The sequence below is a fragment of the Pseudonaja textilis genome, chromosome 3, assembly GCF_049901715.1.
Source record: "Pseudonaja textilis isolate UNSWEBS1 chromosome 3, rPseTex1.2, whole genome shotgun sequence".
In the NCBI taxonomy this organism is placed as follows: domain Eukaryota; kingdom Metazoa; phylum Chordata; class Lepidosauria; order Squamata; family Elapidae; genus Pseudonaja; species Pseudonaja textilis.
Window position 1 is genome coordinate 55,942,927 of NC_141992.1, and position 13,931 is coordinate 55,956,857.

At 34.8% G+C, this 13,931-nt stretch overlaps 1 protein-coding gene across 4 annotated transcripts in view; it reads right to left on the reverse strand.

Moving 5' to 3' along the window:
- The window catches only part of LOC113440574 (uncharacterized), a 17,444-nt gene continuing 3,513 nt past the window's right edge, over positions 1 to 13,931 (reverse strand). For all 4 annotated transcript variants that reach the window (XM_026707026.2, XM_026707025.2, XM_087929824.1 and 1 more), the window contains exons 3-12: positions 12,593 to 12,626; positions 9,117 to 9,277; positions 8,156 to 8,237; positions 6,672 to 6,834; positions 6,150 to 6,217; positions 5,968 to 6,044; positions 5,200 to 5,300; positions 4,618 to 4,709; positions 2,824 to 2,955; positions 1 to 2,150 (exon numbers count right to left, since the gene is read on the reverse strand). In XM_026707026.2, coding sequence (XP_026562811.2) covers positions 2,017 to 2,150; positions 2,824 to 2,955; positions 4,618 to 4,709; positions 5,200 to 5,300; positions 5,968 to 6,044; positions 6,150 to 6,217; positions 6,672 to 6,834; positions 8,156 to 8,237; positions 9,117 to 9,277; positions 12,593 to 12,626 — 1,044 coding nt within the window. In that variant the 3' untranslated portion in view covers positions 1 to 2,016. The remainder of the gene's footprint in view (positions 2,151 to 2,823; positions 2,956 to 4,617; positions 4,710 to 5,199; positions 5,301 to 5,967; positions 6,045 to 6,149; positions 6,218 to 6,671; positions 6,835 to 8,155; positions 8,238 to 9,116; positions 9,278 to 12,592; positions 12,627 to 13,931) is intronic.

Consider the following 13,931-nt stretch of genomic DNA (forward strand, 5'->3'; position numbering starts at 1 on the left):
TTTATTGATGAATACATGCAAGCTTTATTGCATTAATACAATCAGCTACATTCATTGTGATAAATTGTTTCGTCCAGAGTTCACTGAATTAGACTTCTGTCCACGCTTCCCCAAATCTGAAGCAAACAAGTCACGAATGCAAAGTGTGGGAGCAACCATTGCTTCTTCCCATCACTCTCTGAACTATTGGACTATTCAGTTTAAATCTGTTGCTAATTCCTCACCTTTTCTCCTCTCCCTTGCCTGTACCCCTTTTCCTCTTCTGAAATTACTTTTACCCTGAGATTGGGGTTGTTCCTATTCAAGGCTTTTTTTTTCAACACAGGATAGGTGAGAGATTCAGCCTTGTCCAGTATGCTGATATGTCATACCAATGGGATTTCAGGGGTTCTATTAATCAGAATAAGATTGAGGACTTCATGACAATTTTAGCAGGTCTCTACTAAATCTAGGCCTTGGAAAAAAGATGCAACTGTAAGAGCTGCAATTCAAAATTAGTTTAATCTTATCTTCAAACCTGGATGGTTCAGAAAAAGATAAGCAGCTTTTGCATTAATCTATTCTAATTAGTTCATTTGTCACTATAAAGATGCCTAAGGCTGGGACCTTCTATGATTAAGAATTCTGGGGTTGCAATTCAGTTAATAATGGTTGTCTCAAAAAATTTGCTCAATATTCTTTATTTCCATGAAGCAAAATGAGAATCCCACATACTGAGAAAAACAAGCTAACACACTGGGGAGGAAAACGTGCCTTATTTTTAAGTTGTTTTTTTAAATCTGTGGGTAGTCCAATCAATAAGAATGCATCACTGCATAAATTAAATCCAGACTTTTAACAAAAATGCAAAGACTACACATTTGACAGGAGATGTAATATTAGAAACACCTAATATGTTATATTCTTATACTGTAGCTTTATTTTTCAAACGTCATTCATGACTTTTCTGTTAATTCCCACAACTGGAAATCTTTCGCTTTAAAAGTTGCAAGTATGTCTTGCTTGTGTGTATTATTTTAACCATAAAGTTGTCAAGGAGAAAGTAACCTTTATTGCAATATTATTCTCAAAAGTGTAGTGACACAATGCAAACTAAGGAGAACTTCATCACAAATAAATCCACGTGTACTTTGACGTATTTCCTCATTGACTTAAATAATATAGGCTTAATTTTAGGTTGAATAAGAACCCAACCAGCATGACTCTTAGATTTTATTTTAACATTTGCCATTCACTGAAAATGACCCAAGGCATGATAATTAAGAAGCTACACCGATTTCTTCCCCACCTAATCGAAAATCAGTATCCTTGGATACACTGTCACTTAGACAAATTAGTTCCCTTATGACTGTAACATGTCAGTGGTAAAGAAAACAAGATGGGCACACCCAGAATTATCCAATAATTCAAACTGCCCCTAAACAAGACATGTTGAGCCCCACTGTCCTGAAAATTTGTCTACGAGCACAAAACTGTAACATGCCTCCATATATAGCAAAGTTTGTCTTAATAACTTGCTGGTGCACTGTGGCAAATCAATGGTTTCATACATGTAATATAGTATAGGCTCTTCTGTCCTTTAGTAGATGTTTCCTTCCTTCCTGGATTACAGATACCGACCAAATTAATGGGCTTTGTTAATGTTTAAGATGAATTAACTTCCAGAATATTTTTCTTGCCTGTGTTAGGTTACAGACTAAGTTTTGGAAAAAAAAGATATATGTCATATTTGATGTATATTGGAGTTCATTAATACCATTGTTTCATTTCTAGAAAGAGACACTGGAAGCTATTAACAAGATGCACAGTGTCATTGAAATGATTCCAGACCTTCCCACCAAATCTTGATGTTCCAATATGACACAGGACATGGACTAAGATCACTCCTCCTCCTCCTCCTCCCTCGTGCAATATCTGTACAAAAGCATTTTAGCATGTTGAAAACAACTCCTTATGTTTTTTCCTTTTTAATTTGTTTCCTCGTTAAAAAGCATGAGGCAGCTCTTAAATGATGCTTTAAAGGTCACTGAAGTTCAGCTCAGGCAAACTGGTGGATAATTCACTGCTGATTTCTTCCCTCTCCAACATGCCACCAATTGCCTCTCCGGGGATATTCTCCAGTTTCAAACTTGGTAAAGAAACCTTGTCATCTAAAAGGTACAAGAAGTGTAATTAGCATATGATTATGAACCATTAAATAAGTTAACACATTTTCAAGAGGACTCTTTATTTATTTGAATGTATTAACCACCTAATTTATTAACTGCCTAATTCCTATGGGCTCTGGTTGGTACAAACTTTTAGTGGGATTTCTTTTCCTCAAGTGATGCAAGTGGGGCATCTGAAAAAAAGCTTTAAAACAACCTGTTAAATAATTAGTATATTTTTGTAAAAACAGGATTTTTAGCTGACGTTAAAGGCATACATGTATGGCACAATGAGTAGTGAAGCTCCAAAGTACTGGAAGCTTCTTGCATGGAGGAGTGGAATCAGATGTACAGAAGCTGGGAACTGCCCATCTTCTTCTTTTTTTTTAAAGTAAATTAGGATTAGAACAGAGCAAAATCCAAATAAATTTAGGAAAACCATTCTTCCAAATACTGCTAATGAGAATATTTAACATCTTAATGAAATGGTATTAATCTCTTGGAAGAGAATGTTAACCCTATTATTCTCCCAAAATATAGTCGTCGTCCCACCCCAGTGTGATGAAATAGACCCTGAAGTTTCAAGAAGTGGAAAAAGAAAGAGGTATCTATTTAGTATCCCCCCCACCTCGCAGCAACATCAGAGTTCAGTACTTCAAATTAACGTAGTGCCTACCAGCAAGTTGTACAACTTCTGTCTCACTGAAAAGTTCATCCGAGCTGACATCTGTGAGACTGAACTCAGAGATGGAATCATCACTACTAAAGGAGAAAGATAAGTCTTCATGCAGTAATTCTTCATTCTTTTCTAGCAGACAAAAAGAATGAAAGAGATCAGGGATCCAGCAGCAACTCACAGCCACAGGCTCTATTTTCTAAAGCAACATGTTATTTAGTAAAGAAATAAAAATATATTAGAAAGACAATAGTGCACTTTGTTCCATCTCTACCATTTGTATTTGCTTATATTGTAATTTGCATCATGAAGTAATTAGGAAATGATTTTATGTTATACAAACATTACTATTCAAAGAAAGGAAAGTTATAGGTATGATATTTTTCAGATTATATTAAAGGACACTAGTTAAAAGATTATAGTTAATTATCATTGTTGCCATTTTAAATTAGTAATGGATTTACAGCTTGCTTTTCAATATAAAAGCAGATTAAAAGTTGGACTAATAGGAAGTATCTATCTTATTACTACCAGCCTTTAATTCACTGGGGATACTAGAAAATTGCCCCACCTCTTGACAGTCCCTCACTGAGTAGAAGAGGTATCTATTCTCTAGCAACCAGAAGGCTATATCATAGTAACCATGGCCATCTTTGGAACGTTTATGTCATTAGCAAAAGAAGTTAAACAAGGTGCTAACTAGTATAAAACACAGGGAACATAAGATGCCTGTACCAAAAGATTTGTGTTGATTGCCAGCGGCTTATCAGGTACAATTTAAGCAGCTAACATTGATTTTTGAAGTTTTAAATGGCTTTGGGCCCGATTCTTCCATTATAATTTGGTTCGATTGTTAACATCTATAATTTAGCTTAATTTTTAAATAAAATAGGAAAGGACCCTTGTAGGGAGAGCCTTTGCATATTTGTCTTCATTGCGAGAGACACTCCTTTCTGGTACATCAAAGAAGACTTCCTCCTGCATTATTTTCAGACTACCGAACAGTCCATAGAAGTTGCATTTTGCTCTCACATCCTTCCTATTTAGAAAATCTGCATTGGCACATCTCTTACATGGGCTATTGAATGGTTTTATTTTTCAAAACATTTCATTTTGAGTACTTCCCAGATTAGAAAAGAGAGCTATATATCAAATAAATTAATAGCTAATTAGCAAGCATGTTGTATTGTTGACTGGTAAGAGTTCAGGTTACATTTAAGGTACATCCCAAGGATTAGTGTGTCTAGCTTATGTCAGACCATTTCCCCGATTATACAATGTTTTACAAAGGATCATGTGCATCTCTTCTAACCAGGTATAACCCTTGTGGATAGGAGTACAGAGAAGAGTAATGATGATTAGGGGATTGGAGGCTAAAAACATATAAAGAATGGTTGCAAGAATTGAGTACGTCTAATTTAATGAAAAGAAGGGCTAGGGTTGACATGATAGCAGTGTTCCAATATTTGAGGGGTTTGCCACAAAGAAGAGGGGGTCAACCTATTTTCCAAAGCACCTGAAGGCAGGACAAGAAGCAGTGGAAGGAAACTAATCAAGGAGAGAAGCAACCTAGAACTAAGAAGAAATTTCCTGACAGAAAAAATAGTAAGTGGAATGATTTGCCTCCAGAATTTGTGGATGTTCTAACACTGAAAGTTTTTAAGAACAGATTTGGCAACCATTTGTCTGAAATGGTATAGGGTCTCCTGCCTGAGCAGGGGATTGGACTAGAAACACCACCAAGGTGCCTTCCAACTCTTGTTATTTTGTAATATTGTACAAACCAGCACTTACCCAGATCAGTGCTATCCTCCTTGGCTTGTGTAGTATACTTGTCTTCTAAGCCGAGACATTTCACCTGTTCTTTTAGATCAGTCACTGTAGATCTGATTAAAAAAATAACATCCATAGTAGTACTGGTTCCAAAGGAAGAAATATATGGAACCCGAGACAAACTTAAATTCAGGGCAGTTTTAAAGAGTTGCAGTATAAAAAAATTAAGTATATTATTGTGCTTGTGGTCAGAAATATAACCCATTTGACAGATGCTGATGGTCAAGGCAAAAGACTCAATATTGTAATAGGGAACAGAACAAAGGCAATTTATCTTATCAATCCATTTTCTCTAGATGCATCAAATTCATGAAGTGGTCACGCACTTTTATTGGTAAACTAATTATGTAAATAGGGAACCTCCTGGTGGGCAATTGCCTGCTAGTCCCTAACTTGACATTTCCCCCCTTTACCATCACATTGTCTTTGAATTACAGGAATAACCATCAGAATTTAACCATGTTCTTCTCCCAAATCCTTCATGAAGCTCTACATGAACACACGTTCACTAAAGCATACAAAGCACAGTATAGAATGGCTTACTTGACAACATTGAGTTCCTGTTGGGTGTTCTGAGTTTCATTCCTTGTTTTGTCAAAATCCAGAACCTGCGTTTTATGAGTGTTTATTAATTCTTCCAACATCTGGAAAGGACATAATAGTGACGTAAATATAGGTTTTTATCTAATTTTTAAGATGAACAAGAAATAATTAAAAGGGTATTTTTTTCTTATAGGTAGATGGTTCCCCATTTACTCATCTGTACAATTAGGAAAAATATATCAGTATACAGAAAACAAATTGACCAATTATATCCACACTCTTGTAGCACAACATTATGACTAAATTCCAGCCTTAAGAGGAAGCTAAAAGGGCAGTTGCCATGATACTATATTATGTAGTTGGAAAAATACAATGTATTCATGGCTGCATATGCTCATTTCCAACATAGTACTGTTCCGGGATCATCTGTTTTCCTCTTATTCCATCCTATTTTTGCATAGATGTTCCTGATGCTAGAAGAAAAGACAACCAAACTAACAGCAGTTTTGTGTAGCTCCTCCCCCCAAATTATATAAAAAACCCTATTTTAAGGAAGAAAGAATGTTTGGGCAAATGAGCCATGGGTGGATTATTAATTTTTCCATTTATTTCTTAAATTTAGCTAAGAACTACACTGTGATCTTCCACATTCACTTCCAACATTTTTTTGTCTAATATAGATTAGCTTTATTAGACAAAGATTGAATTCACTTTTTATGTGTGGGATAACACTGTTAGCATTAAATCATTGAGTAGCAATAGTTGTACCTTACAGTACCGGTTTTGGATTCTCTTAATCTCATGAGTTGCAGAAACTTGATTGTACAGTTCCTCTTCTTGGCAATCTAATGGATAAATATACATTTTTTAAAGCTGTGTATCTCTTTTTTCCTTCCTTTGCCTGATGCAGAAGAGAGGCTATAGGAGCAGGAATCTCAAGCACTACTTGCCAAGTTTATGTTTCAGCTGATCTATCTCTCTTTTGATGCACTCGTATTCTTGCCATAGGATTTTTTTACTGGAATGAGAAGAAAAGCAGGAGAATCAGCAACAAGACAAGGATTAGTTCTCTGAACTAAATAAAAGCTCCCTTAAAAAAGCAAACATAAGATTTAAATTATTAACAGAATTAAAAAAATAGCAAATAGGCTCTATGAAATTCCAGTGCACTGAGAGATAGTAAATTACCCAGCTTTTTTATGAGCTAGAAATGTCTGAGACAGACAAGCTCACTCATTCCTAATTATAATAAGCCATCTCATTAATATATCTATTACAAGCAAATCATTGTTAAAATCACTATTAGGAGAAAAATTGTATTCCTTCTAATGGTATACTCAAGCGTTGACATATAGGGATGCATGTTTATCCCAGTAAGCATGTCTTCTCAATAATAGTAGAAAACTATACCTATTGTTCTCCACCATATTATCCTGCCAAGTTATTTATGCTTGTTATTTCAAAAATCTGACCTCTCCAACATATCTTGCATGACGCCAGGAGTACAATCTCCATCAGACCGATGAAGCACATGCTGTCGAAGGCTGCAGAGCTCATTCTTCAACCCTTCCATTCTGCATCCCAGCAATGATTCAAAGCTACCAGGTGAATTGTGCTGTAGGCGATTCATTTCACCTACATAAATAACCAGGATAAAAAAAATAAAATTAGTTCAGGCCACACATTCTAGCTGCTAGAACAGACAACAATATTTGGCTTTAGTGTCATTTATTATTAGTGTTAAGTACTCCACTGGAGATTGATTTATCCCCATTTCAATAACAAGTTGAAAAAAAATCTCCAAAATCGTACTTGTAGGAGAAACAAACAGGGAAATAAAAATAAGGCAAAAAGAATTTCCATAGCTTAGAATTTAGGTACCATTCTCCATAGCAACTGATTTTCACTTTTGAATACATTATGCACTTGAACATATGTACAGATTTCATTGTCACAAAGTAAGGATTTACAAAAAGAAAGTATCCATTTAATAATACAAACAGAAGCTTATATACTTCCCTTCCAATGAGGTGTTCATATTCAGTACATGATCAGAAAAAATTGAGAAAGACTATAGTTCTATACTCAAACCATTATTTAAGACCCAGTTTTGCTTTTATTTTAGTATTAACTCAAGTTTTTATAAAGTGTGGGATATAAATGGAATAAATACTGATCATTCTGAATTTTGCTAAGACTCTCTGTTCACTATCATCCACCTCTTTTAATTTTCATTATTTCTTCTAATAATGGGATGAAATAATGTTAAATCCATCGTATGTTTCTGAATTTGGGGAGTTAGAAATTGAGTCTTTTTTAAAAAAAAAATTATGGCAGATCTCTGATATTTCAACAAAGGTACCATAAATAGTAAATACTAAATTTACCAGGACAGGGGAGGCAGAATCACAGGTTTTCTGAGATTAGAGAAGCTGTTTGGAAAATTCAAAGGAATGTGTCAGCTTTGTTTTGATAAGGCATGTTTATACCTGAAGATGGGAAAACTTTTGAGCTTTTGTTAAATAATTGTTAATTATTTACTTTATAGGCTCAAGCGAATTAGAACCAGGTTGTGAAGATAATGTCCTCCAACTAGAATCTCCTTCATTATCTGCTTCAAACCTTCTTTTTTTGTATTTCCTCAAGAGATTAATTCCATTTTGTGAGAAACCCTCTTTTATTACATGCCTAAGGGCTTTCTTCTAGTTTCCAAGAATTCTCTTCTGGTAAATATTTTGCCTGCCAATTCACCAAGGTTCAACTGAGAGAGTGAACTTTTCGGTGAACTTCTTAAAGTAGTTCCTAATCATCCTAAATATTTAAAATATTTAGAAAAGGGAACTGGATTAAAAATTATGCTTCTTTAATATTCTGAAGAGAAGTTTTATCTCAAAGATAAATGTCACAATAAAGAAAGGGGAACAGCTTTGGAAAAAGAACTGCTAATCTTTCATACCTTCTAGGTGATTGATACTCTGCTGCTGCTGTTCTTTCTCTTGTTTGAGCCGACAAACTGCTTGGGTGAGTGACTCTATAATCTAAAGAGGCAGAAAGGAGAACAGAGCCATAGTATAAGTAAACATCTCCAGTTACATATTCAAAAAAGTTTCAGGAAGAAGGTGGTTTGAAAAATTGAAATGATTAGAATTTGGATATTTATAATTTCCCTCCTTTGCATCTCCTCTTCACTTTGAATTTAATTCTTCTTTCCATGGCTGAGTTTTCCCTCTATCCTGTTCTACATCCTCCCAACTTAATAAGACATAATATTTTGGCCCAAGAGAACATTAAGCTATGATAACTGAACTTACATATAGTATCCAAACAATGTGAATGAAAATTTACTTGGCTCAAAGGCTACAGTCAGTTTGTGAAGCATATGAATGTCAACATATCCAAAATAGGTAGTCCGCAACATAAAGAGAATCCAATTTTGGAGGAGGTAAATGTCTTTATGCTGTAAATAGGTGCTTTAATCTCAACAGAGCTTAAAGCTGCCATCTGAATCCTAAAATTTCCTCATTCGCTCTTAAAAATGGGTTAAAATTTTGAGTCTGTCTATTTTGGAGGATTTCTAGATGCCACAAAAGTAGTACTGGTGGATTGTATAAGGCATACATTTTGCTTTCTGCACAGAGCCCAGAACAAAAACTATGTTATAACTTAGCATTATGAATCAGGCTAGTAATACTAAACAGTCATTTGGAAGCCAGAGCTATCTTTTTTGAGCATAATTATTCAACTGTTTTAAAGCATTTAAAGCACTTCATGTTTTGGTGAAATTGTTTTAATTAATTTGAAAACACCAAACTACAACTTCACGAAACCTTAACGAAGGAGAAACAAAATGTGTATGCATATACTTATTTATATCTGTCCCACAGAAAATAACTATGTATCCAGTCAGTATAAATTACCTGGGCTTGTGAATGTAGTTTCTGGCTGATGGTTGAAAGCTCCTCATTGGCCATTCTACAGCATGGATGAATTCCACATGTGAAATGCAAGGGTGGTAGTCCAGTCTGTGGCTGAGTCGGAACAGTACTCCCAATATTTATTCTGCCCATTAACAAATCAGCTGCAGAGGTGAAAAATAATGAACTAGACTAATCTTGCAAACATGGAAGCATTAGCGTTATTTTGTTTTAATTGCTGGAGACAAATTCCAGTTGAGTTAATGATATTTTTTTCTTTTCATCCTCGTTTTAACAACTACTCCATAAACGGGCAACAGAATCAAATATGTAATACATAGAAGTCAGAATATTGATATTTTCCTTGAAACTTTCTATTTCAGTCAGTTTCATAGTTCAAATTTAGATGCAGAAATTGTTTTTTAGTCCTCATTATCATTTTTTCTCAAAATTCATATTAATTGGCCTTGTAGGTAGGACTAAGACTAGAACTCAGTCTCCTGATTTGTAGTCTGTTTTAACCACTACTGAAGTTAATTATAGTAATTTTTAATTGATTATTTTTCATTAACTCCTTTCTAGCTAGCTTATTTCCTTTAGCCTCATGTTTCTGTTTTTTTAAGATTGCAAACTTGAGAGAGAAAAAATGTTGTAATGTTGGAAATTACCTGGAAATTGGATTAAATTTCAGTTTTTAGAAGATGGGGTAAATGGCACTGCCAATGATTAGATTTAGTGAACATTAAGAATTGTCAGAGAAAATCAGACCAAGTTCTGCCTGAAGGATAAGGAATCTGTAGCTTTCCAGATGGTGCTGTGCTTCAATACTTTCCTTGGATGGCTATTCAGCTTCCAACACACCAGCCCGGTAATGCTATTAAAGCAGGACACTTAAATCATAACCATCTTGTGTTTGCTTGAAAAATATACTTCCTGGAACTTCCAGTTTGGGCTTCTTCGGTGATGGACAGAAATTGCGATCATCCATGGTTTTGATCCTTGCTCGCCACTGGAGCACCCTGAGCCCCCCGGATTCGGGGCTGAAGCCACCCCGTAGAGGTGGTGAAGAAGGGGGAGCTGTCAGCAGGGTTGAAGAGAGCCGCATCTCTCCTCCTTGGCTGGCCATTACTCCCTTTCCCAAAGGCAGTTGCAGCGGTGGTCAGAAATGGCCACCTCAAAGAAGAACCCGACCGGACAAGATTGTGCAGGAGGAAGTTTAAAGGAGAAAGTTTGACTGACCGGGTTAAATGGAGAACATCTATTTAAGGTACCTGGAACCTGAATTTTAAAGACTAATACTATTCCTAAAAAAGATTTTAAGCTGAGAAAGAGAAAGGGAAAGGAAACGGAATTGGCTTTTTTTCCACTAACATCGGCAGTTTTACTGACTTGGAACATTAAGAAGAGATTCGAATAAGAAATTGATACTAATCCACTTTGACATTAATAGGCTATTTCTAGCTGAAAATAAAGTGTCAAAAGGGATAAAGATTCTTGGATAATTTAAAAACTTTCTTTAAAAAAAAGAAAGCAGCGGAGGGAAAAAGAAAAAAAGAGGGTGGAATCTGGAAAATGGAGGAGACCACCTGGAACTTAAAAAAAAAATTGATAGTGGAATTTTAACAAGGCTTGCAAAAGATACATTGTAGCTGAAACTTTGTTACAAGAGAACAAAGCCCCTGGAAAGAGAAAGTGAGAAAAGAAGCAAGAAACAGTTTTGGATTATTGGATGATTCCTGGAACTTTGGATGGAGGATCCTAATGAAATAAAATAAAATCAATTGGGGGTTGTTTAAATTTTTTAAAAATGGCATCACTCCTTGAAGAGTTAAAAATGAGACTTAAAGAACAAAAAGAAGCACAAGATGGGAGAGGATCTTTTGGCTTCGTATTTCAATTTTTAGAAATGGAGATCTTGAACTATGAAAAAAAACAAGAAACGCTGGCAGAACAAGAAGGGCGGGACAACGAAGAAGCCATTTTTAATGACCAAGCAATTTTAAGCGGGGTAAAAAAGGGAAAGGGGGAAAGGGAGTTAAAAACTTAAGCACTGAAGCAACAACCAAAAAAAAAGAGTAATTTGAAAAGTAATCATAATATCAGGAAGAAGCAAAAGGGAGGATCACAGAAGGGAGAATCAGATAGAAAAGGGAATAAAAAGGGGAGGGAGAAGAAGAGAAGGAAGAGGGAAAGGAAAAAAGCTACAAAAGATGCTACAAAAAACAAGATATAGAGGTAACAGGAAAATGTATAAGAATTGAAGGTATAAACCTATTTAAAAGACACAGAGACAATTATTAAAATTTAACTTAAGGAGAGGATTCTGCAAGGGTGCATGGGATAGCATTGTTATATAATATGTTAGATGATTAAAGTGATAGAAAAAATTTCTATTGATGTGTAGTGGAATATTTGTTTGTAAAGAGAATAAGGCTCTCAATGATTTAAAAAGAACGTTTAAAAAAAACTGAAAAGAAACATGGAAGATTTTTATCAGTCGATAAGATGAACTTGAATAAGAATAATAACGTTATTGACTACTGTTAATAACTATTGGTTGGTTTTTTTATTTAAAGACAGTAATAATTAAAATATGAAATATAGATGATTAAAGTGAAAGACAACTGATATTACTAGATAAAGTTTGTTAAAAGAAATAGAAATGTAAAAGATTGTTATTAATACTAATGGCAGAGCTGTACTTGAATAGAATAATTATTCCATTTACTATTGTTATACATGTATACACAGATATATATATACATATATACTTTTTTCTTTTAAGAATTTAGTTTGTATTTTAAGGGAATGTACCAAGCAGAATTTGATTGAAAATAGGTATGTGTTATAAAATAGAGTTTAGAAAATGAATGTTATAATTGTAAAGATGTAACTTAAATTTTTAAATAAGATTTGAAAAAAGATGCAAAGGTGTTACACTCCAGTCTAGTAATTACAGGGGAAAATTTGTTTTATGAGAAAAGGTAATATGAAATTGTAAACAGGACAGACGAAAGCATAAAATCATTGATTAGAAAGATTTTAAAAATTAGAAAAAGATATGTAATTGAATTAAGAAAGGAATGAGATAATTTAAAATAAGGCTATAGGAAGTAAAGAAAGGGAAAAGCTATTGAAAAAATGTGAAAATAGCTATAAGATATGGATTAGAATGTATAAGATAAATATGTATAAATATGTATGTCTGTATGGAGAAGTGATAACCCGGGGCCACGCTGTTCTCAAAAAAAGATATTTTATTTGTATTTGTATATTTTGTGAAAACTTAAATAAAACTTTTATTTAAAAAAAGAAAAGAAAAATATACTCCCCTGAATCTGAAGAAAGCTACCATTAGAATTCTAGCAAGAGGGTTTTTCTTCCACTTCCTGAAAACTTTTTGCAATCAAGAAATTATAAAAATCTCTATTTTCTAAAAGATGTTCTGAAAATATATGGAACATGTCGATCATTTTTACCTTTGGAAGATATATTGTCTGTGTTGAGATGTTGCTGCAAAAGAAAAAGAATGATTAGAAAGTTACCATATATTTAAAAACACAATTTGGAATTATGAAACAAATGCAACTGTAAATTGGTATCAAATCTGAATCTTTAGTATCATTAAAGTTTTGCAAAAACTTGGTACAAAAAGTATAAGATATAATGTTTTCATTTATTATATCACTTTATTATGTCATTTATTATATCACTTCCACATAGACTGGTGTCTAAATTTCTGGACCTTGGACTTTCTTATTCAATCTGGCTTTGGATTATGGATTTCCTGTCTGGCCGCTCACAGAGGGTCAGATTAAATAATCATGCTTCTTCAGACCTTATTCTTAACACTGGTACATGATGAGTCCCTTACTCTATACCAGGGGTAGGGAAACTTGGCTCTTTTATCACTTATGGACTTCAACTCCCAGAATTCCTGAGTGAGCCATAAAAGGTTCCCCATCCCTGGCCTAGTGGTTTTTCAGTTGTGGGGGAAATCAATTTTTGACTTGAATGGGACTGTTAAATTCTGGGAGTTGAAGTCCATAAGTGATAAAAGAACCAAGTTTCCCTACCCCTGCTCTATATTCTTTATGTGCATGATTGCATTCCCACTCACGCTAGTAATACTATTACTAAATTTGTAGATGATACAACAGATGATCTCCAGGGGAATGAGTCTGCTGACTGAGATGAGGTGGACCGGTTGCTTTTGTGGTGTGGAGACAGTAACTTGGTCCTCAATACCAATAAGACCAAGGAACTTGTAGTGGACTATAGAAGGAACAGATCAGACATCCAGCCCTTGCTTATCAATTGAGACTGAGTGGAGCAAGTAGCCAGTTTTAAGTTTCTGGGTGATACCATAAAAGAAGATCTGACCTGGGGTGCTCACATTGCAGCACTGATCAAAAGGGCCCAGCAGAGATTGTACTACCTGAGACTTCTAAGAACATAACAACTGAATGAAAAACTGTTGGTGACCTTCTACCACTGCACCAAAGAGTGTATCTTAACTTACTGCACCTGTGTATGGTTTGCCAATTGCACAGTGGCAGATAGGACAGCACTCCAGAGAGTTAACGTCATTGCCCAGAAGATCAGAAGATCACCACTCTCCTCTTTGGAAGAGCTTTATAGTTCCCGCTGCCTTAAGAAAGTTCAAAACATTCTCAAAGATCCATCTCATCCTGGGAACCTTTTTTTTTGAACTATTACCATCTGCCAGACAGTACAGGATAATAAAAACAAGGACAAATAGACTGAAAAACTATCCCAGGGCAGTAACTCTATTGAAATCTACTGTATGATACACTG